Raw genomic sequence first — 24,947 nt, forward strand, 5'->3', positions numbered from 1 at the left:
CTTGTGCAAGAATCGATGTCTCTGAAAGCCAAAGGACTTCAGAAACTAAATGCAGAAATATTTTAAATTAAGATTAAATTAAAAGATTATGGAAACACGGAACTTCAAAATGCATTTTTTACTCCAAAATATTCTGCATGACACTTTTGCATATTAAAAGATTGTTCTTGGGATTTATGGTCCTGAAAAACTGTTGACTCTTTACCACATCCTCATTTAACTAATAGCTTCTCCTCCAACCCCATTGCTGCTACTGAAAATCTACACATTAGCCAAAGCCCCCTGTGGTATCAGCAAACTTTCTCATTCCCCAATTGAGCATTATTAATTGAACCGTGAAATGTCTGGTTTTTTGTAGATCATTTTTGACCTGTTTTTGTCAGCAATTTCATACGTCAACCTAGCATCATTTCCCTTTAACCCTCTGTGGCCCTTTATCTATAGACTGCTGATGGCATTTATTTAGAATGGTCTTGTCCAACTAGAGGCTGTAAATCCCCTTGAGGGTTGGGACTGTAGTTTGTTTTCCTTTGGGTCCTGCTTTCTCCTTCACAGCAGGTTCTGAATACATGTGGGTGGATGAAGTCAGAGAAGGCGTCATCATTGCCTTAACTCACTGTATCTTCCTTTTCAGCGGTCCACATGTGCAGCATCCTGGAGCATCACTGTGCCCACTTCTGCATCAATACCCCTGGCTCGTACGTCTGCAGATGCAAACAAGGGTACATCCTCAACTCGGATCAGATGACTTGCAGAAGTAAGATTGCTTTGCTGATGTATCTGAACCATCCTTCTCTGCTCTCTCAAGGGCCTCTTGAATTCATCTGTGGCCCCTCACCCAACCAAGTCATCGTTTCCCTAAGGAAAGAAAGAAGACTTTATAACTCGGGTATTTTAGGCCGGCCTCCCCACCCCCCACCCCCAATCACAGTGCCTGGACCAGAGCCTGGCACCTACTAAGCCAACAGGAAGAGTTTGGAAGATCGTTGGAGGCACCTTCTTAGAAATAGCCTTTTTGAATTCATGAGCTGGTGTCTTTTACTTCCAAGCTGTTCTTTAAAGGGAACCACTGGAGAGCCTTTTCATCCACTGTCTCTATTAACTGTACCCTGAGGAATTGTTTCTCTATTTTATTCTCTTCTCTGAAGCATTGACTTAGGATGAGTTATGAACATTGGCTGGGAATGATTATTCTGTTCTGTTTAGAGGTGTGCAGGGATCTAGTAGCTTTGGTGAAGGACACTTTATAGGTCTCCTAAATAAAAAAGGTCAAATAGATAAAATGCAAATAGAACTCACATTCTCTTTTTCTGGCCAAGCCCCAAAACGTACTAACAACGGACTGACATTTGAGCCAGCAAGTGGTAATCTGCCTCTTAGAGGAGAGAATTACCTCGATGGTGAGTGTAGTGCCTACATATATATATTTTTAAGGTGTAAGTAAAGCCACACTGTTTTAGCCCGTAGACAACCAGGCTACCAAACCAGGCTTACTCAAGACCTGAGGAAGACCGGCCCATACGGAGGCAAATAAAACTCAGCTAATCTGACGTGCAGTTCATGCAATGCATAATTATTACACCACATGGTAAGCAATTAAGCATTAATGGAAAGCATTTGCACAAATGGCTGTAATTAGTATCACATTTATAGAGCCAAACCACATTTTCCTGTTTTCTTCTCACTTCATTTTCGGGGTTGAGAGTAGTTGGATAGAGGCCTTCCTGTCCCCCAAGATTAGGTGACATCTGCTGGACTCCTCAGCTCTGTGGCCTGTGGAAGCACCAAGCCCTCAGACTCTGTGAGTCTCCGGTGCTCCGTGTTCTTTGGCTCCTCTCAGACCGCAGGATCCCAGACTTTTGAGTGCAGCCTGAATCATCCTTATCTTCTGCTTGAACCTCTGACCCTCCTTCAGTTTCCACAACAAAAATCACTCACACCAAATACCCATGGGCTTAATAGAATTCTCTGGAGAACTGGGGCAGCCCTGGCAAGGTCACCTCACCCACTGCTCACTGCTCGGCAAACAAGCTATAAACATCTCTTTCCGACATCCCCCTACCTTTTTTGCGAGCTCTGCCCGACCCCTCTTCCAGCCTCTTCGGGAGCTCCCCCTCCCCAAGGGGTTTCTCTGAAGAATGCTCAGCCTTTAGGTACCCTGCTAACTGCCTTCTTAGCTGCACAAGAAACTCCTCCCCTTGTCTTCTGCCCCAGTCGCCTGCTGCAGTCAGGGCATCTGCTGACATCCACTTTCCGTGGGCTGGCTTAGTCAAGTCAGAGGAATTTTGAGACTAGCAAATAAAAAAGAAAAAGTTCTCCCCTCAGTGTCATGAGCAAGACCTATCTCTCACCAGGTTCTGTCAACCCCTGCCTGGTCCCACCTCAAGCCTTGAGGCCCCCGGCCCCCCTAGCCCCTGTGTTGGTCTGGCCTGGGCTCCCTCCCGTTCAGGGCTGCGGGTGCAAAGAGCATGAAGCGGAAGCTGCCTGGGCTTCAGACAGACTGACCAGGTGGAAGGGCAAGGTGGTCCAGGGCAGCGGTTCTCCAGCTCCAGTAACTAAGAACCACTCAGGAAGCCAAGCCCTTGGCTGTCACCCCCAGGGACTCAGGGTCAACAGGTCTGGGGGTGGGGGGCGCCCAGAGGTCTGCATTTCCCGTGAACTTTGGACGTGGATTGCTGCCACACTCAGATTCCCTGGTGTCAGGCAACAAGGGGGACCGGAGGGAAGGGCTTCGAGTTAGGGGAGAAGGGAAGGAGCTGGAGCCAGGGCTCTGCCATCCCAATCTGACCCAGCCCCTCCAGTCACCCGGAAGCAGTTCAACCACCTGCGCTATCAGTACCAGACTTCGCTGAACTGGTACAGTCACGAGAACAGTTCTCTCTCTCTCTCTCTCTCTCTCTCAGACAAAGGTGATAACTCTTGGATTTGCATTTCTGAAATTGTAGATGGTTATTTAAACTCCTTGACTCAACTTCCTCACCGATAAAATGGGAAAGCTGGTGACAAATTCATATCTGTGTCATCAATAAGTCCGTGTTAGCCTGTGGTTTTAGTCTGGTGGACAGTTAAAAGTTGTGCCAAGCGAAGGCTGGCACATTCCTCGACCTCTGTTTAGGAGCTGCTTGCAGGGACGTGTCCCTGCCCACATGGAGAGAGACTCAGTGGGCCTGGAGGGGAATGAGACACAGCTCTTTCCGTTTTTGAGCATGTAAGATGTGCCAGGCAGCGTGCAAACGATTGGAAATAAAATAGTGAATGAGACAGCAATGTTCAATGGGGGTAATTCAGATAACCAATATAATTGCAACCATGCAATTGGTGATTGCACCAAAGTAATTGCAGCCCATGCTCAGCTCAGTGTGCGCAGCACATAAGGTCAGGCCGAACTAGAGTCAATTCCCTTATTAAGTGTTCACCATATGTCAGAAGCTCTCCTAGTGCTTTCTACGTGTTACCTCATTTAATTCTGACAATGACCTCTTAAAGTGGGTTTTATCATTCTCGTTTTACAGATAAGGAAAATAAGGTCCTCCCCTAAAAGTTCAGGCAATTTACTCAAGATCATATGGCTAGTACTATGATCAAACCAGTATCCAAATCTTGTTCTGTAGGACTCCATATTGCTAGGTCTTAAGCACCACTTGATACTGTCCCATGATCCTTGAGGGCCCCCAGATGGCAGCAGGGCAACCCTGCAACCAGAGAAATTCCTCCAAGCCCAGGAGGACAGGCAGGTTCCAAGGCTCACTGATCCCAAAGGAGACTCAGAACTAATTCACCAGGACTAACATTCAAATGATTATCATTCCCTCAAGTCCACTGCCAACTGCTATGACACTGTCATTCTACAGAATGATGTGAGAAGACCTCTCGGGCGATTGCCCTCAGATGTGCTTGCGCACGCGTGCGTGCACACACACATACACACACCATGTCCACCATTTTGTATTCATACTTGTCTGTGTGGAGGGAGGAGGCAGACACAGCCAATTCAGAGATTCTTCAGATGGAAATGGACCTTAGCTATCAGACTTTTAGCTCCCTTCCCCACATAACCCAGTAATTCTATTCCTTCCCAGTGTCCCAGATGAATGATATTGCATGTCCGTTCACTCCCTGGGACACCAGGTTTTTGCACAACACCTCCATCCCACCTCCAGATAGCGTGGACTAAGCTGAAATCCTACTCTCTATAAAATTCCCAACTTTGATACTATTTCTGCCAGCTAAAGCTATATACCAGAGGGTGTATTTCCTTTTTCAAATAAAAAGAGAAAACCCTTTGATTATTGAGGAGTGTTATCCCCCCATCCCTCATTAATTTTCTCTTTTTCAGGGGAAGCATAAACACATCTTTAAGTAAATGGATTTGGGGTCTCTTCACTGTCCAAATAATCCTCTTCTGGACACTAGTTGGTCAGTGTCTCAAAATGTGTCCCTCCATTCAAAGACTAGATCAAGCATATTAAATAAATATTACCCTCAAAATTCTGCCCATATGAGCAATTTGGAATGTACTGGAAGTCAACATTGTGGATTCTTCTGTCCTCCAAAAAGTCTCTCCCACCCAATACCATTATATGAAATAAATGCAAAAGTGTTAGCATAGTACCTAGCCCATAGGACTCAGTAAAAGTTTATGTCCTTGGGGCACCTGGGTGGCTCAGTCGGTTAAGCATCTACCTTCGGCTCAGGTCATGATCTCAGGGTCCTAGGATCGAGTCCTGCATCGGGCTCCCAGCTTAGTGGAGAGCCTGCTCTCCCTCTCCCTCTGAAGCTCCCCCTGCTTGTGCTCTCTCTCTCTCTCTCTGTCAAATAAATAAAATCTTTAAAAGAATTTAAAAAAAAAAGTTTATGTCCTTCCCTCTCCCCATTAAAAAAAAATGGGAAAAACCCCCATGAAGTATGCCTGTCTTCACATTTTCCCCTACCAATCCCGCTCCCTTTGAATTGCTTTCCCAAACTTTATCTTCTTTCCTTTTCTTTATGTTTTTAAACAAGGAATTTTCCTTCCCTTCTTGAATATTTAATCTTTCTGGAAAAAATATTGAAAATGCAACATTTAGAAAATTTCACTTGGCAAAAAAATGTAAACTTTCTTATCCAGCTTTCTCATTTTTTCTCTTTCTCAAGAACCATACCAAATGCATTTTATTGCTTTCATTCTTCAGATATGTTCCTGACATTATTTTTTCCAAGCTACAGAAATGATTTAGTAGCTTTTATTTTACAATTTAATCAAGGGGCATGATCCAGAAAAAACAGTCATATTGTTAAAGAGAGAAAAGAAAATTATAACCAACATCCCTCCTGATGAATTTAGATGCAACGATTCTTGAAAACTTAGCAAATAGAATCCGTATTTATATACTCTAATCAAGACCAAATGAGGTTTATCCCAAGGATGCAAGTTGGCATTAACATAATTCACCACATCAACAGATTAAAAAATGAAAAACTATATAATCATTTCATAGATGCAGAAAAGGTATTGAACAATACCCAACATTCATTCATGATCAAAACTCTCAGCAAACTAGCAGTAAAAGGGAAATTTCTTAACCTGATTAAAGGTATCTATGAAAAAACCTATGGTTAACATCATACTCAAGAGTGAAAGATAAATGTTTTCCTCCTAAGAGAAAGAACGAGACAGTATGTTCATTCTCACCACTTCTCAGCATTGTACTGGAGGTTCTAACTGATAAAATAATAAAATAAAAAGAAATTAGAAAGTCATGCAGATTGGAAAGAAAGAAGTAAAATTGTCTTTATTCACAGACTATGTGATTGCTCCTGTAGAGAGCTGGTGAGAATCTTTAAAAAGCTACTAAAAATTAATAAATGAACTTAGCAAGTTTGTAAGACACAAAGTCAATATACGAAATTATTTGATTGTATTTTTACATACTGGCAACAAAAATCAGAAATTGAAATACCAGGGGCACCTGGGTGGCTCGGTTAAACATCTGACTCTTGATCTTAGCTCAGGTCTTCATCTCAGGGTTGTGAGTCAAAGCCCTGCATTGGGCTCCATACTGGGTGAAGAGACTACTTTAAAAAAAAGAAAAGAGAAGAAAAAGAAATTGAAATACCATTTATAATAGCATTGGAAATATGTAATTTAGGGATAAAGTTGACAAAAGTGTGCATGATCTGTACACTGAAAAGTACAAAAGATTTCTGCAATAAATTAAAGAAGTCCTAAATAGATGGAGAGATATACCATATCATGGAATGGAAGACTTAATATGGCGAAGATGTTAATTCTTTCCAAATTGATCTATAGATTCAAAGCAGTCCTTATCAAAATCCTAGCAGATGTTTTTAGGTAGAAACTGACAATCTGATTCCAAAATATATATAGGAAAATGCAAAAAAACTACAATAGTCAAATGCAGTCGATTCTCATTATTCATGATGGTTGTAAGCCTCTGTGAACATTAAACTAGCAATTATTAGATCATTGTTCCTAGAAGAAATACAGGGTTAGATTCTTGTGAGCTTCTGGCCACATCGTCAATGAGTACATAGCAATTTTTTATGTGTGTTTCTATTCAAAGACACCTTATTGAGTAAATATTGTTGATTGGTTAATATTGAACTCACAGCCAACAGCACTATTACTCATGCGTGAATGAAGATCATCTAATATACATCTATTCTTCATGAGGCACATCACAGCCTTCTTGCATTTAGGAACACTAGACAGCATTTCACACTACTCTTGAGGGCCCTTTTAAACAGTGAAATCACTCAACAAAAAGTACAAAAAGCAAAAAAAAAAAAAAGGCACTAAGTAGAACACAAAAAGGATGCTTGTTTGTAGTATGAGAGCTAAAACAAGAAGGCAAAGCGTTGCCTTTTTTTAACCTTAACTGGGAATGTGTGCATGAGGTAACTCAAAATTTTCACCATTCTGTGCACATCCACAAATGGCCATGAAAATACTGCAAATATTGATTTGGGTTACAAGTAAATTTTAGAAAGTAGGTGAATGTGCAAATATGGAATCTGCAAATAATGAGATTAATGAAAACTCCAAAAAAAATAAACAAAAAGTTGGGGGGTTTAGATTATCTGATTTCAAAACTAATTATAAAACAATAACAATCAAAACAGTGTGTATTGGCGGACATCAATGGACCAGAATATAGTCTAGGAATAGACTATATAATAGGTGAACTGATTTTTTAGAAAAGTGCCAAAGCAATTCATGAGGAAAGAATAATGTCATAAATAAATGGTGCTACAACAATTGGGTTGCCATGTGCAAAAAAATGGACCTTGACCCTCACTTCATACCATATGCAAAAATGAATTCAAAACTAATTTTAAATCTAAATGTAAGAGTGGAAACAATTAAATGTCTCTGTGAAAATGTAGGAAAAAGTTTTTGATGACCCTGGGTTTGGCAAGAATTTTTTAAAAATAGGATACAGAACACAAAAGAAAAAACTCAATAAATTGAACTTCATAAAAATTAAAACATTTGGGGGCACCTGGGTGGCTCAGTTGGTTGAGTGTCCAAATCTTGATTTCTGCTCCGGTCCTGATCTCGGGGGTCGGGGCTTGAGCCGCCCGCGTTGGCTGCGTGCTCAGTGTGGAGTCCGCTCGTCCCTCTACCTCCCCGTTGCCTCTCCCTGTGCTTGTGTTTTCTCTCTCTAAAATAAATACATAAAATCTTTTTAAAAATCAAAACATTTGCACTTCAAAATACACTACTACCAAAATGAAAAGGTGAGCCATAGTCTGGGATAAAATATTTGCAAAACATATATCCAGCAAAGGACCTTAGACTATATAAAGAATTCTTAGAACTCAATAATAGGAAAATAAACAACCCAGGCAAAATGGGCAAAAAATCTGAACAGACACTAAGCCAGAAGATATATGGATGGCAAAGGAGCCCGTGAAGAGATGTTCAACATTATTAGTCGCTAGAGAAATACAAATTAAAACCACAATGAGATACCACCGTACCTCTACTGGATTAGATAAAATTTAAAATATTGACCATAATACATGTTGGCAAAGTTGGCAACAGGTACTCTCATTGTTCCTGGCAGGAATGTGAATGGTTCACCCCCTTTGGAAAACAGATTAGCGGTTTTCTACAAAGTTAAATATGTACCTACCATATGACCAAGCCATTCAATATATTTAGGTATTTACACCAAAGAAAGTAAAGTTTATGTCCAAAGATTTTTTAAAAGATTTAATTTCTTTACTTATTTGAAAGAGAGAGGGAGCATGCAAGCAGGGGGAGGAGCAGAGAGAGAGGGAGAGAGAATCTCAGGCAGAGTCCTGAGCCCCAAGGCAGGGCTCCATCTCACAACCCTGAGATCATGACCTGAGCTGAAACCAAGAGTCAGATGCTTAACCGACAGAGCCAACCCCATGCCCCTATGTCCAAAGAAAGATTTGAACACAAATGTTCACTACAGCTTTACTTGTAAGAGTTCCAAACTGGAAACAACCCAAGTGTCCACCAATAGGTAAATGGATAACAAATTGTGATATGTGCATACAATGTAATACTACTAGGCAATGAAGAGAATGAACTTTTTTTTTTTTTTGAGAATGAACTATTGACAGAAGCAGCAAGCTAGATGAATTTCAAAATAACCATGTTGGATGAAATAAGACAAACAAGAGTATATAGAGTGTGATTCCATTTATAGAAAATTTTAGAAAATGACAACTAATCTATGTGACAGAGAGCAGATTCATGGTTGTCTGGGAATGGGGGGAGAGCGGTGGTGGGGAAGCAGGCAGAGGGATTACCATGGGGCGTGAAGAAACTTTGGGAGTTTGGGGATGATAGCGGGTGATATGTTGACATGTCAGATTTATCAAATTGCATTCTTTAAATATGTGCAGTTTATTGTATGCCATTTACAACTCAATAAAGCTAATATATATATAGAGAGAAAGTCAGAATAAGGTGGTTTTGGAAGGTAAGTAGTACTGAGACAAAGGCTGCAAGATAAGAGATTGAAGAGAGTCATGGAACAATCAGGGAAGGCGTTGTGGAGGAGGGCATTTTCCTAACAAGTCGAAGAGAATTGCAGGGCTTTTTGTCTTTGAGGGTGCTAACTAGGCCAGACTGCTCGTCTGGAACAGTTTGGGGCATTAGCGTAGGCTGAGGTAAGGGATATAAGCTGGAACAAATTATGGAGCTATTTGATTCTCAAGCTGAGTTCCAGCAACGATCTTTGGTGGGCGGGGGCGCGGGGGCTGGACACAGGGTGTCAAGAGTAAAACTACATTTTAGTAAATTGACTTTAGCAGTAATATATATGTGGGATTCAAATTGGTGGACAATGGGTGGAGAACTACCATCCATCCATTCACTCATTCATCCAACACTTACTGGTTCTCTCTAGGCACTCTTACAGGGTGGTAGGAGAAAAATAGGTGTTTCTCTTATATGCTTGAGACCCAAGAAACACTCAGATCTTGATTCCCCTTAATGCTCCACACCTATGGAGCCGAAGATGCAACCAGTTTACAATTCTGATCAGCTCAGTCCGTTCAGTACATGCTTTATTATGCCTACAGAATCAATTAGGAGACCACGGCAATAAACTGTACGCCAGGGAGGAGTTTATGAAATAAGCTGGGAGATGGGAGTGGGGGATGGTAGCAGAATTTAAAATGACTCGCTTCAGGGCGCCCGGGTGGCTAGCTTCAGGGTGCCTGCCTGGGTGGCTCAGTTGGTTGGGCGACTGTCTTTGGCTCAGGTCATGGTCCTGGAGTCCCTGGATCGACTCCCGCATCAGGCTCCCTGCTCAGCAGGGAGTCTGCTTCTCCCTCTGACCCTACCCCCTGTCATGTGCTCTCTCTCTCTCTCTCATTCTCTCTGTCTCAAATAAATAAATAAATAATCTTAAAAAAAAAATGACAGCTAGCTTCAGAAAGGAAACCTGGTTTTGAGGCAAAACTAATGAGTCTGAGAAGGAGCCCACCCAAGTGGTTGGATGCAGCTGGAGATGAGGCATTAGAGTTCAAGGAAAATCCCAGGATATGGATATGCTTGGTGGTAGTAATTGACCCTGAAAAATGGATAAAATCTTGGAGGGAGAGAGGGAGCGTGGAAAGGGAAGGTCAGGGTCGGAGCTTTGGGGCTGCCCACGATGAGAGCAAGGAGCAAGAGTGGAAGGGCGAGCAGGCTGCACCCACAGGCCTGCAGCTTGCCAGGTGCGGCCAGGACCACCCTGAGCAGAAGCAGAGGCTGCTGAGCAGAGTAAATGTGGTCACGGAGCTTCCTCTCCACCCCTGCTGCTGGGCCCCGGAATGTGGAGATGGTGACGTGCAGCTGCTCGCCCTCTGGTTCGGCCAGGTTCAGGGTGTTTTTTTTTTTTTTTTTAAAGAAGAAGGGAAAAGAAAGGAATCCTGGCTGAGTGGCGTTCTCATGGGAGAATGGACCTGCCAGCATGTGAGCGGAGAAGTGCGATGTGAAAGAATCACCACCTGTCGCCTGTCGGGGGCAGGGGGTGGGGAAGTGAGTTTGAGGCTCGTGCAGCTTCTTCTCTGCATTCCTGGTTTCACAAGCGCCCAGACAAGTGGTTCTCAAAGTGGACCCCCCAGACAAGCAGCCTCAGCTTTGCAGGGGAACTGGTTGGAAACGCAAACTCCCAGGTGGGACCCTAGGACTCCCGAATCAGGGACTCCGCGGTGTGACCTAGGAGTGTGTGTTTTAACAAGCCCTCCAGGGTTTTCTGATGTAAGATCAAGCTTGAAAACCACTGACCGAGGCCTTTTAAGCTAGATCTTGAGAGACTCCCCTCAGTAGGGAGTTTATATTAAGAACGTGATGATGGGGGGCGCCTGGGTGGCTCAGTTATTAAGCGTCTGCCTTCGGCTCAGGTCATGATCCCAGGGTCCTGGGATCAAGCCCCGCATAGGGCTCCCTGCTCCTCGGGAAGCCTGCTTCTCCCTCTGTCTCCCCCCGCTGCTTGTGTTTCTTCTCTCGCTGTGTCTCTCTCTGTCAAATAAATAAATAAAATCTTCAAAAAAAAAAAGTGATGATGGGCCAGCCATTTGGAAATTGCGAAGTGCTCTACAAGAATAGGGCCTTATTGGGCGCCTTGGTGGCTCAGTTGGTTGAGCGACTGCCTTCGGCTCAGGTCATGATCCTGGAGTCCCGGGATCGAGTCCTGCATCGGGCTCCCTGCTCGGCGGGGAGTCTGCTTCTCCCTCTGACCCTCTTCCCTCTCGTACTCTCTATCTCTCATTCTCTCTCTCTCAAATAAATAAATAAAATCTTTAAAAAAAAAAAGAATAGGGCATTATTTGTGCATGCTTGTTTCAGTGATCCTCATTCGGTCAGATTTACTTATGTTTTATGGCTTTACGGGGAGGTGGGGAGGGGAGCCTTCCCCCTTTCTTTTCCCTTCTCAGAACAAAAATCTTGTGACTAGGAGAATTGATTGGAAAAGAATTTAACAATTGGGGAGAGAAGGATTCCAGGCACAGCTGGGCTTTACCCGAAAGGACAGGTTTGTTTTTCTCGGTGACATTGGGTTTGTTTTGTTTCTTCCAGCGTTAGAAGCACAAGGCTGATGACTCACATTTACTGTCAAGAGTCCTTAAGTCCAAACTGCAGCTGTCAAAATAAGATTAGTGCTTTCAGGCACCATTAAAGAAGGGCGATGGTCCCCAAAATGCAGGCTTGGGTTTGTGGAGGCCTGACTCTGCAAGGGCTTTCACATTGGTGCAGGCGGAAACCCCATTGTTTCTCACTTGAGTGAAATCACAGCCCTAATAATACATTTCTCTTCACCCTTGCTGGGATGGATAATTTCTGATTTCTACATCTCAGGCTAAATAACAGCAGGAGCCGTTTAAAAAAAGTGGAGCGTGTCTTTAAAGGTGTTCATTTTGCTTTAACTCCAAAGGACGGATTAAACTGTCCTTGGTGGGAACAGCATGCAGTGTGGCTTGTCTAAAACTCTGAAAAGCCAGTAAAAAACCTTTGATTTTGCCTGGCATGATGTCAGCCACGGCAGCCCCAGCCTTTGTGCCGTGCTCCTCACCCAGTGGAACCAGATGGAGATTTTCCAAGTTCTCTGGCTGAGGCGCGGCGCCAGGGTTTCGAGATCATAAATGAAGGAAGGCACTTAAATCTAGAATGCATGCGAGCTTCGGGGCAAACACTGGGGATGGATTTGAGCACGACTCTGGGGCTCTGAGTTATCAAATCCTCACTGATTTCTTTCACCTGGGAAAACTGAGCAGCTGCAGTTAACATCCCTCCCTATAATTCACAAGGAACTAAAAACAAGTAAATTCTGCTGTCAGCTCTGTGTTAATAATGATTGCCTTCTGGCAAGGCATTGCTTGAGTTTGGTGAGATCTTTTGTTATAAGATTCAAAATTGTCTACTTCGCTGTATCAGATCAATGCAGCAGAGAATTCACAAACCAAAACTTAGCCAAGGATACGTTGACGTTATTTAAAGAAATCTGAATCTATGTCCACGTGTGGAGTTTTCACAGGCATCCATAAAGTGACACTATATTGTAATTGTGATGTAGGCACAACTCAGTTGGGGCCTACCTCTCCTCCATGCTGAACTGGGCCTGTACCTCCAAGACCTTTCTTTACCCCAGTCTAAGGAAGAAGAAGGCTAGCATTTGCTGAGTAACTACTGTCTTTCAGGTGCTTTACTCATCTCATATCTCAATTAGCCCTGCAATGGTTTCTCCACTTAAGTATTTAACTTCTAGTAAAATCAGATCGCATAGAAATCACTTATATAAGGTCATGCAAATCAGCTAGCCGAAGCCAGGTCTGGCTCCGAGGACGATCTTCTTTTCACTCTGATGGGCTCACTCCCACCTGTCTAAAGACACATAACTGCCCTTTATCTCCTTTCTCCAAGGTTCTATTCCCTTGCTCCTTGCTGTTTCACATTACCTCCCTCAAGTCTTTGTATTAAAAGAATCTTTTTAGCGAGACCACCTGCTGACCATAGCATATAAAACAGAAGCTCCCTTCCTTCCACAGTCCCAACTCCCTTTTCCTGCTAATTTTGTTCTGCAGCACTTATAAGATCTAACTCATAAGATCTAACCGCCTGGGTGGTTCAGGCGGTGAAGAGTCGGCCTTCGGCTCAGGTCATGATCTCAGGGTCCTGCGATGGAGTCCCGTGTTGGGCTCTCTGCTCAGCGGGGAATCTGCTTCTCCCTCTCCCTCTGCTGCTCCCCCTACTTGTGCTCTCTCTCTCTGTGTCAAATAAATAAATAAAATCTTAAAAAAAAAGATCTAACATAACCTATGTCTGGCCCCTGTCGGTGGTGTGCTGGTAAATGTTTAACAACCAGATCTCCAGGGGGGAAAGTACTGACTTGTAAGTTTTGGGAATCCCTGTGGTGTAAATACTTCCAGCATGGCCAATTTCATGCCACCCACCTGGCCTTGCTGAATGCGGGGTAGGGCAGAGATTGCACAGTCTGTCATGTGGGTCAGTGGGAGCTGGCCACCACACACCTCTGGCTCCCCACTTGAGTATCAGCTCCATGTGGCCAGACATCAATGATAGATTTTTTAAAAAAATTTATTTTATTCACTGTTGTGTTACCAGTACTTTGACAAATGGATGAATGAATGAATTCAGTCGTTCAAATATATATATATATATTTTAAAGATTTCATTTATTTTTTAACAGAGAGAGAGACAGCGAGAGAGGGAACACAAGCAGGGAGAGTGGGAGAGGGAGAAGCAGGCTTCCCGCGGAGCAGGGAGCCCGATGTGGGACTCGATCCCAGGACCCTGGGATCATGACCTGAGCCGAAGGCAGATGCTTAACAACTGAGCCACCCAGGCGCCCAGTCATTCAAATATATTTTTAAAAAACTGACCATATGCCCCACATCGTGCTGGATATTTGAGCTGGAGTGCTGAGCAAAACAAGCCCTGCCCTCCTACGGGAGGGAAAATAGACATTCAGTGATCGTTGTAAATGAAGTGTTCAGTTATGGTTGTGGTAAGGCAGACAGTGAGGGGGAACTTGACTTCTAACAGAGAGCAGTCAAATAAGAGCTGCCTGAGTACTCTAGGCTGGTGGTGGTGAAGTCCAATCAACAGATGTCCACTGCACACCTGCTGTGTGAGATGCATGGTATTGTGCAGGTATCCTGAGGAACATCAAGACTGATACTGTCCCTCTCAGAGTTCTCAGCCTAGATAAGATTGATTAGGGAGAACTACCTGACAACCTCATGTTTGTGCAGCATGGACATGGGTTCACTCTCTCATTGCTAAGTCCTTACTGAGCAACTACAACGTGCCAGGCACTGTGCTAGGTACCAGATGTGGCAGAAACAGCAAGACAGCCAGCCCGTTAGCTGTCGTGACAGTATCAGTGTCTGAAGCTGGGGGCTGGCTACCAGATGTCACGGAACTCTGAGCCCTCTCCTGGTATGGGAACACTTCTGGCTGGGGACAAGCACAGGTACAGAGATTCAGGAATAATTGTGTTCCCATCACACTCATCCTGCCAGGATCCCATTTCTGATGGTGGAGAGTATTTTTAGGACTCTAGAAACATCCCTATTGGGAGCCCAGGAGGATGGGCCTTTGTCACTGTACTTTCAGCAGATGAACACTTATGGAGCACCAACTACATGCGTGAGGACAGTGTGCTAGGCTCTGGGAAATCACTGAGTAAGATCAGCTCACATTCCAGTGAGGCAGACAGACATGATCAGGTCTTTCTGGTACCACCCGATAAATGTGCGAGTGCTAGAGTGGAGCCCAGAGGAAGGAGCCTCTGAGCCCAGCCAACCTGGAGAGGTCTTCCTGGAAGAGGTGCCATTTGATGGAAGTCATGAGCCATGAGTGGGGGTCACCAGGTAGAGGAGGCTTGGAGGGATAATGGGAACCCGGAATTCAGTGCTTCTCCCATCCCCCATAGTTTTATTACTCTTCAGTGAAACCCTCCTGGGCTGTGAGAAAAAGAAGCACTGTTTTTCAAAAGCATAAGGAATCATCGAAAAATATGTGTTTGTTTCAAATGGAAGTGACCACTGCCAGAAAAACAACCTTGTTTTATCAGAACCTAGTCTGTATTTATTCCTTAGTCTTTGTTTAATTAAGTTAATCCCTCAATGTTTTCCCTTGGGACAGTGCAGATCCTAGTGGCCATAAATCCCCAACGTTATAAAAACAGTATGGGGGCGCCTGGGAGGGTCAGTTGTTAAGTGTCTGCCTTCGGCTCAGGTCATGATCCCAGGGTCCTGGGATCGAGTCCTACATCGGGCTCCTTGCACAGTGAGGAGCCTGCTTCTCCCTCTCCCTCTACTGCTCCCCCTGCTTGTGCTCTCTCTCTCTCTCTCTCTCTGACAAATAAATAAATAAAAATCTTAAAAAAAAAAACAGTATGAAAGTACAACACACAGGGAGCCAACTGGCACGCATGCTGCTTGTGGGGCCGGCCTTCTGGAATGCGAGCGATGAGCCTCCTGGTCCTACCACGCTCTGCACCCTCATGTAGTGTCTGCAATTCTCTCAGCCACTTGGAGAGGGAATTGAGGAGAGTAGTCATTCTGAGGTTTGTTTAAAAAAGGAAACTGAGCCTGGCAGTCTCCATTAATAAAGGGGGAGACTTGATTCCTGGGCCTGGGCACCTTCTTCTTGGATGATCGCAAGGGCTTTTTATCCAGTTCAATGACTCAACCTGGCTGCACACTGCAGTTTTCTGGGGAGCTTTTAACAAACACTGCCGCCTGCATTCCACCCCCAACCTGTTTGATTTAAGGAGAGGGGCGCCCTGGGCATCAGGATTTTCAAAAGGTCCGCAGATGGTTCTAATGGGTAGCCAAGGTTGGGCACTGCTGCTTCTGTCGACCATACCTTGCAGTTATTCACAGGCTGTTCTGTGGGTGTCCCAGCCCTGTCCTGAAAGCAGTAAGCATTGCCTGTCTTACCTACCCTGTGGGGAGAAGTCTTATGGGAAAAAAGATAATTGCTTCAAGGTCTTGGTTCATTGCTCTCAAAATGCTGCTTTTAAAGGGGTTCTTCTGTAACAGGTTGGGGTTTTTTTTTCATTATTATAAAAGCTCTTGTTATAAACTTGTGTTAGAAAATTCAAGAGCAGATCATTATAAGTAAGAATAAAAATCACCTATGCTGCCACCACTCCTTTGGAACTACTAGAAGGCGGGGTCCCCACTGGACACCCAAGGAGGCAGAGCTGGGGCAGAGAAGGGAGACCTAGGTGGAGAAGCTCTGGCCCCCCACTTTGGAGATGGCCTTGGGATTTGGGGGTGCATGTTGTTCCAGTGTGCTGGGGTGACCTTTTCCAGCCACGAGGCTTTTAGGCAGGCGCTTTCGCCTCCCCATTAGGGAGCTTAGAGTCTAGCAAGGGAGACACAGTAAATAGACGGCAGTATAGATGCCTGTGTAATTAACATTGTGATCCATGCCAAGGGGAGAGGGGCAGGGGTGCACCAACAGCTGATAGGGGAGGCAGAAACCTCTGGCTCCGAAGAACAATAGAAGGTCCTCCTATCAGAAGGTTAATTTTTCCATCAATGTGCAAGCAAACCAGAGCTATTTCAGCACGGAATTCAAAAAACTACCACTATTCCCAAACAAAGCAGTGATTTTTTTTTTTAAGATTTTATTTATTTGGCAGAGAGAGACACAGCGAGAGAGGGAACACAAGCAAGGGGAGTAGGAGAGGGAGAAGCAAGCTTCCCGCTGAGCAGGGAGCCCGATGTGGGGCTCGATCCCAGGACCCTGGGATCATGACCTGAGCTGAAGGCAGACACTTAACGACTGAGCCACCCAGACACCCCCAAAGTGCTGATTTTTATTTAACATCTAGAGGTCCTCTAAGTTTCATCAGAGCTGAAGAAACTGCCAGATCCGCCTTTTGATGCATTTCACTGAAGGGTAATAAAGCTATGGGGGCTGGGAGAAGCACCGAATTTCGGGTTCCCATTATCCCTCCAAGCCTCCTCTACCTGGTGACCCCCACTCATGGCTCATGACTTCCGTCAAATGGCACCTCTTCCAGGAAGACCTCTCCAGGTTGGCTGGGCTCAGAGGCTCCTTCCTCTGGGCTCCCCTCTAGCACGCGCACATTTATCGGGCGGTACCAGAAAGACCTGATCATGTCTGTCTGCCTCACTGGAATGTGAGCTGATCTTACTCAGTGATTTCCCAGAGCCTAGCACACTGTCCTCACGCATGTAGTTGGTGCTCCATAAGTGTTCATCTGCTGAAAGTACAGTGACAAAAGCCCATACCCCCTGTCTCCCAATAGGGATGTTCCTAGACTCCTAAAAATACTACAAAAGGACAGGCCAGGTAGAATCACGCTCTCTCCCTTTTGACGGATTTTACCCTGACTGGTCTGGCTTGCCTGCTGAATGGGATTGATTTCTCAGCCTGCCTTCCAGCCCTCTGTCCCCTGGTGTCAGCTGTCCTTCCCATCTTCCCTCCTGCCACTTCCCTTGGAATTCCCAGCATGGAATTCAGCTATCAGGCCTACCCCATTTTCCTCACTTCTGCACACGTACTCACACTGTTCCCTCAGCCCAGAGTGCCTTTCTCCTTCTGCATTCTCTCATGCTTACCTGCCAACCTTTTCCAGTCCACCCTTGACTATGGGGCTAGTTTGTTCTACCTCAGGACCTTTGCATTTGCTATTCTTTCAATCAGAAATGCTCTTCCTAGAGCGTCACATTACTAATCCTTAGAATACAAGCTGGGTGACAGCAGGAACCCTTTTGTCTCTTTGTTTCACCCCTGTATCCCCAGTGCCTGGGGCAAAGGAGGTACTTCATTTATTGAATAAATGAAGAGATCCTATGATTCAGATTTTTCTTAGATCTCTGGCTCAGGCTTATAACTGTAGGTTTTATCATTAATTATTCACTATGACTTTTACATGAGCTCAAGTTTTTTCTGGTTATTGGTGTTTTTCTTCTATCTATATCCACTGGAAATCTCAGTTGGAGTTCCCAATTGGAAATCTAAGATAATAAATATACTGGTAAGAGATAGAAGAATTTGCCTCTATAATTTTCTTCATCTACTTTATTGATTTGGGAGTGAAAATACATCTTTTAGCACTTGAAAGCCAGAGTCCCTATTTGTACAATCTTAGACATAAACATTTTTTAATGTAATGATGCAGATTTTATTTTTAAAAATTATTTAGTGCATTTAATAGAGGTGATGAATAAATCAGCTTTTATCTTTTCATCAATTTAATATTTTATATTTATCTAAAAGCATAATAAACAATAAAACTCAGTGACACCGGAGATTACATTAAAGTGTAGCCATTGGATTCAGAGATCAATCAAGCTTTCTAGTTAATTGAGTTTCTATCATAGCTTTCATAGTGATAACTTTTAACCAGAGAAAACTCTTTTTAATATATTTGATCTCTTTAATGCTCTTTGGTTTTCTCCAGCTTTAATGGTAAAGTCACTGGAAGAGCTAGTTATGAAACCAAGCCATTTTCCTTGCTGAGAAATAACGTCATCACGTCAGCCTGTTTCTTGCAAAGGAGAGACTGAGTCAGTGATGGATTGAAAATGCCTTTAACCTTTTCATCCTCTGATATATTTTTAGTTCCCTTGCGGTGAATGTATTCTGTGAGTGCATTTTCACATTGCATTTGCGTGAAGAGCCAGGGCTCAGCGTATAATAAATATGTGACTCAAAGAGGCCCGCTAATAACCATATATCCATTTCTCCCTAGTAATCTTTGTTACCTCTACCTAACCTCCTCTGGCTTCATATTTTCCTCGTTTGTTACTGGCATGAAGAAATAGAGCCTAAGGAGGATTTCTAAAGATCGTTCTGGTAGACAAATGGAATGAGGAGAAATATCTTCCAAAGGGACAGATGCAGAATTGGGACCTGCCATGTTTTGGGTGGAGTAGCAGTTCTTTTCATGGTGCTCCCTCTCAGCTTCCCCATCTGCAGAATGTCAATGACTGTGCCAGACTGGGGTTACAAAGCATTTTCGTTCTCGAAGAACAGGAATGGTACTCGATGCAGACAAGTGCAAATGCTTGCTCGTGATAACACAGGAGCCATCAGAATGTTTCAGAGCACTTTCATGAACATGAAGAAAATACAAAACTGATGTTAATTTGAGATTAGTCAATGCATTTCCCAGAGGTGAATAATTCCAACTTTGAAAGCTATGTTTTTCTTTATACATAGAAATGCATCAAAAGGTTAATAGTGGTTGCCTTTGGATGGTAGGATTACAGTTATTTAATATGTTAAAAGGGATTTTAACAAAGGCTTGTTGCCTGGCCGTGTGCTGAGGGTCATCTCCCTCAGAGCTGTGTTCTAATGGCACGACTCTGCCCCAGTCCAGGATCTGTGTGCGGCGGAGGACCACGGCTGTGAGCAGCTCTGTGTGAATGTTCTGGGCTCCTTTGTCTGCCAGTGCTACAGCGGCTTCACACTGGCCGAGGATGGGAAAAGATGTGTGGGTGAGTACTCCCCTGCCTGGTTTAATGAGGAAGGACAAGTTGAGCACAGTGTTGCGGGGCGGGGCGGCGGGGGGGGGGGGCTCCCACGAATCCAACTGCTCTCCTCTGAGTTTCAACAAAGTGCTCCGTTCCTTGGTCTAATTGTTGGTCAGATTTTGAACTCTGAAGACTTCGTTGATGGCTGAGGCTAACATGTTCTCGTTCAAGGTCCTCAGCAAAAGGCAGATTTCTGATCATCTATGTAAATATGATTGTCCCTTTATATACTGCATCCCTTGAAAAGGACTGAGTGGATTTTCATCAAATTCGGAGGCAGTTTGGGATGGCCTGACTGCAGTATAGCTCATGTGCTGTTCCTGAGATTCCCTTGCTGATGGGCGAGGTTGCTGAGTGACACCTCAAAGATGGAGGCAGCCTTCCTGCTAAGTACGGATCTGCTAGCAATGGGCCCCGAGTGACCACCAGGGATGAGAGCCCAGCTGTCTGCAAGAAGATACCATTGTCAAAGGAAAGGGACAGTTGCCTCAAATGCAAGCCCAGGGAAGAAGTTTTAAGGGCAGTGCTTGGAATTTCAGGCACCCACTTGCAATCAGTTGAGTGGCTTCCCACTTGGGCAACTCCACCTTCTGTGACCTGGTGGGAGGTAGGAGAGGTGGGGGTGGCATCTGATTTCTTCAGTGAAGGATGATGGTTCCCCCCGGCACCCGGAGAGCAGGCCAGCAGGTCCCTCATGGCACCTCCCTGTGTGCCTGCAAAGCACCTTAAGCTCACACGGTCTTATTCATCCTTCCTCCAACAAACAGTGCCTGGCAAGCAGTAGGTGTTTGATTAACTGAACACAGTACTTCTAAGGCAAAAAAATCTGGAGGCAAAGGAAGGGAAAGGACTCAACTGACATCAGAGCCGGAACCTACTGATTCTAAATCCTGCATTTTCTCTTCCATATCCTATTGTGTTCTGGGGGATATGTTGTTATGTCCTGTTCTGTCTTGCTTCCCACAGTGAATGATTATTATATTGCACACAGAATTTACATTTTCCAGCACACTTTGATTCTTAGATAAGGAAGCAGAAAGAAAAAGCAACAAAACAAAAGTATAGGTGGCATCTTCTTTGCAGGTGAGAATCAAGTAGCTTTGTTTGCTTGTTTTTACACATGATGGGAAGAAAACTGCCCTCATCAGATGTCCACAAGTGGAATTGGTCTCCTAAGCCTTAGAGGTTTTATTTATTTTTTTCTTAATCTGCTGGTGGTGACAGTGATAGGTAGCAAGTTACCACATCCACCAGCATGGGCAAAAAAAAACCCAACATGCTTCATTCATTTTTATTATACAAGTAATATACTTGCATTGAGGATGAGGATTAAACAGATGAGCACTGGGTGATTTATGCAACTGATGAATTGTTGAACACTACATCTGAAACTAATAATGTACTGCGTGTTGGATAATAGAATTTAAATTTAAAAAAGGATTAAGTAGATGAGAAAAATCACTATTAATAGTTTGTTGTATTTTCTGCCAGACTTTTCCCCATACACACATCTAATTCAAGGGGCTCCTGGGCAGCTCAGTCGGTTAAGCGTCTGACTCTTGATTTTGGCTCAAGTCATGATCTCAGGGTTGTGAGATCGAACCCCTCGGTGCAGAGCCTGCTTGAGATTCTCTCTCTGTCTCTCTCGCTCTCTCTGCCTCTCCGCCTCTCCCCCCACTCACACACCTGCTCTAAATAAATAAATAAATAAATAAATAAATAAAATCTTTTTAAAAACTTATAAAAATATCTAATTCGAAACATTTTGTTAATGTTGAACAAAATGAGGTCATACTATTTATTTTGTCTAACCTATATTTTTTCCCTTACCAATAGTTCAATGGGTAGAAACTTTGGGTGCTGTTGGGTCAGAAGGAAATCGGGCTATTGGGAATAAGGCCAGTGGATAAGCTTCAGGAAAAAGGGCGAGGGTGTCTGATTAATTGGGTGAGGGAAGGAGCAGGGAAGGTCCAGAGCTTGTGTGGGCAACAAGGAATAGATGGGGCAGGGGCAGTAGGGGCTGTGGCTGGGGCAGGAGGCCTGCCCTGGGCCTTGGGAAACTGGAGGGTGGTGAGGAACCCAGTTTTCTGAGTGTTGCCAAATAATTGCCTTATCATCCCTGTGTGGTAGAGAACCTTGGTGTCTCTAAAGGTTTTGCTGTAACTTTTGGGGTTTGACATTTGTTGAAGAGCAACAAGCATGAGCATGGAAGCTACGCTTGCCAGGGAGCTGTTGTGGGCTGTGTTTATTAAAGATGGGCTTTTCTCGGGGCTCCTGGGTGGCTCAGTTGTTAAGCGTCTGCCTTCGGCACAGGTCATGATCCCAGGGTCCTGGGATCGAGTCCCGCATCGGGCTCCCTGCTCCTTGGGGAGCCTGCTTCTCCCTCTGCCTCTCTCTCTCTGTCTATCATGAATAAAAAAACAAAATCTTAAAAAAAAAAAGATGGGCATTTCTCTTGCTGCTGCTATCAGCATGCAAGGATGTCTGCCTTTCCTCAGAGTGGGTGGGAAGAATGGGAAAATGGGAGAGACTGTGTGACCCAGGCCTCATCCATCAGATGTTCCTGTCCTTATCGTCCTCAACCAAGCACCTGACCTGTTGAGGTGCTTAAGCCATGGTGGACCTTTGTTGCCAGTTGCCTTGGTTAGGGAGACTGAGCACATCTCCAGAAGGTCAAGTGCTGCTTGATGGGGCTATGCTGAGGGCAGAGCCAGTGGCAGAAGTAAGAGAGGCTACAGAAGGTCAGAGAAGAGGGTCATTCTGATGGCCAGGGTGGGGAAAATCTGGGAAAGGAAGGAAGAGTAGCCATTAGGCAAGTGTCCAAGGCAAGGGGAGACATGAAGGGCAGTAATGGTGTGGATGGGGCAGTGTTCTCAAAGTTCAAAGCCTTATCAAAGCCTTATCTCCCAAAACAGTTCAAAGCCTGTGTTGGGAGAGGCAGGCCTTGCTGCTGGGCATGGGGAGGTGAGGGGGAAACCGTTACAGGAATGCTGGACTGAAAGCTAAGACGGCAATCTAACCTGAGGACAGCAGTCTGAAGGGGCTTGTCAAAGATGGAGACTCCGGCTGTCATACTTAAATAGGAAATTTAGAGAAGCAAAGGCTGCTAGGGACTCTGGAAGCATTCCATCAGCAACTGGTCTGGATGGCCTGTGTGTAGATGGGAACATTAAGGATATGGGGACCATAAATCCCAGTTAATCCAGCATGATCCCAGTTTATGCCTGTTGGCTCAATTCTCAACAGCCCTCCCTTTCACTTTCAAAGGGGTTCTATTCTGGGTTGATAAATTATAGGATCACCCTAGGTAAGGCCAGCCTGGCTTAAACAGTGGAAGAGACCAACTCTGTTGAAGTAGAGAGTTCCTGAAGGTGTGAAGTAGAAGATGAAACTGAAGATACCAGCTGGAAACCTAGTGTTCAGGGCTTTGAAAATCAGTCTGAAGAGTCTGGAAGAGAGACACTGAAGGGTTTCTCACTGGGAGTGACCGATGCAAAGCCTCATTTTAGGAAACTTCATCTCATGGTGAACTGCAGGATGGATTCTAGAAGGAAGGAAGGAAGATGGTGAGGGATGGGAGGACCAGTTAGGAGACTCTGGCCGTCCTCAAGGAGAGGTGACAAGAGCCAGAGTTTGAGTGATGACTGAGGAGATGGAGAGGGAAGGAGTAAGGGATGAGGAGGTGATGGAAATAAAGGGGAGGAGGAAAAGTCGGAAGTCGCTCCTGAGTTGGAGCTTCCATGACGCCGACAGATCATGAGTCGTTTTAGAGAAGCTGAGTTTGAAGTTGAGGTGGGACCCCGACAAGGACGTGTCAGGAGGGAGAAGAAAAGAGCACCCCACAATGAGGGGAGGTTGGGACCAACAATGCAGCCGGGAAGCAGCACAGCGTGTTCCTTCCTAAATTTTAATTTCCATTTAGTTTTCACTTTAAATGTGTATTTGTGTGTGTGTTTGTTTTGACCTTTAGTACAGTAAGACCTGGGCTCCAGTCCCAGTTCTGCTGCTCACTGGTCATGGGTCATTTCATTTCTGAGCCTCCATTTTCTCATCCATACTGTAGAGTAATAATACCTCTGTCATAAAGTGTTGTGGGATTAAATAAGGTAACGAGTCAAGCTTCTGATACATGCAAGGCCATTATTATCATTATTACAGTGTATATCATCATCATCATCCTGGCTATCCTGAAGTATGGAGTGAGGAGAGAGTGAAGGCCTGAGCCTTGCTGGCCTGAGCCACATGTATGTAGGGAGCAGGAGAGACAAGTGGGGCGGGAAAAATATCCGTGAAGGAACAGCCCAAGGTGGGGGCGGGGGTGGGGGGAAGTGGGCAAAAGAATCAGAAGTCATGGAGTATGGTGGGAAAGAGAATTTCTAGGCCAGGTCAATATTAATGTCATGCTCCAGCGAGGCCAAAGGGAACAGAACTTAGAGAAAAAGCCTCTGAGTTGAGTCACTGATTCATCTCAGCAAATATTTCCAAACTCTCTGCCAGGCACTTTGCTGGCCATTAGGGACGCAAAGATGACCAGAAGCCCACGGATAATGATCAAGAGGGGTGGAGCAGAGGGCAGATTTCAGGGGAAGGGGGAGGTGGTGAGACATTGGGGACAGCAAATCTAAATTATTTATTTAGAGATGTGTGGTAGAAATTCCTTTACATCCAGCTACAGGTGAATGGATGCAATGGGTTTTCGGTTTCAGCACCTTCAAAGCTGTGATTCTAGCTCTTTGACTCATCCCAGAATTATGACCGTGACCTGCATGAAAACCCAATTCTTAGCCAGACTCAGGACTTTTCAAGACAGCGTTTCCATTTTTGAGTTAGAGGAACATTAAATTCTAGTGTTGGAGTCCCATTTCCCTAACTGCTCATTTCACTCTGGACAGTACTGAATTTATTTCCACATTCAGGTGATCGAGAGTGGATTCCCAACCTAGGTCTTCCCTTTGCTTTAATTGAGTTCCCTCTATTTGTAATCCATCAGCTGCCTCTAAAGCTGTGTTAATTTCCACCCAACACATGCATTTTTCAAAGACTGTTTTTCTCTATCTTTAAGGGTCACTTTTCTGCTGTACTTGTTCATCTGGTGTTTACCCACTGCCCTGTCTTTGGGGTAACTTTGGTCCTGTTTGCATCTTATCTGCCTAAGCATATTGTAAACCCTTGGGGACAGAAGCCGATGATAGTACTTTTCATCTTTCACAGAGCAGACTTGCATGCTGTATGTTTCAATACATTGACTGAGGCTGAGTAATTGATCACAATCTCAAGCAGTCATGTATTTAAAAAAAAAACCTTGTTCCCTTGATTGCTTTTTAAATTACAAAATCAATTTTTGCATATTAAAGAAATTGTCAGAATATAGATGTGTATAAAGTCGAAACTTGAAAGCCATTCCTCTTCAGTTTCACTTCCTGCAAGTAATCACT

The 24,947-nt window shown here is 44.4% G+C and overlaps 1 protein-coding gene across 3 annotated transcripts in view; it reads left to right on the top strand.

Annotated features, from left to right (window-relative positions):
* Nucleotides 1–24,947, top strand: part of MATN2 (matrilin 2) — a 130,370-nt gene that overhangs the window by 47,657 nt on the left and 57,766 nt on the right. For 2 of the 3 annotated variants that reach the window (XM_027622807.2, XM_027622815.2), the window contains exons 4-5: nucleotides 635–757; nucleotides 19,354–19,476. In XM_027622807.2, coding sequence (XP_027478608.2) covers nucleotides 635–757; nucleotides 19,354–19,476 — 246 coding nt within the window. The remainder of the gene's footprint in view (nucleotides 1–634; nucleotides 758–19,353; nucleotides 19,477–24,947) is intronic. The other variant, XM_027622820.2, reaches the window with a different exon arrangement.

Source organism: Zalophus californianus, chromosome 4, assembly GCF_009762305.2.
Source record: "Zalophus californianus isolate mZalCal1 chromosome 4, mZalCal1.pri.v2, whole genome shotgun sequence".
NCBI lineage: Eukaryota > Metazoa > Chordata > Mammalia > Carnivora > Otariidae > Zalophus > Zalophus californianus.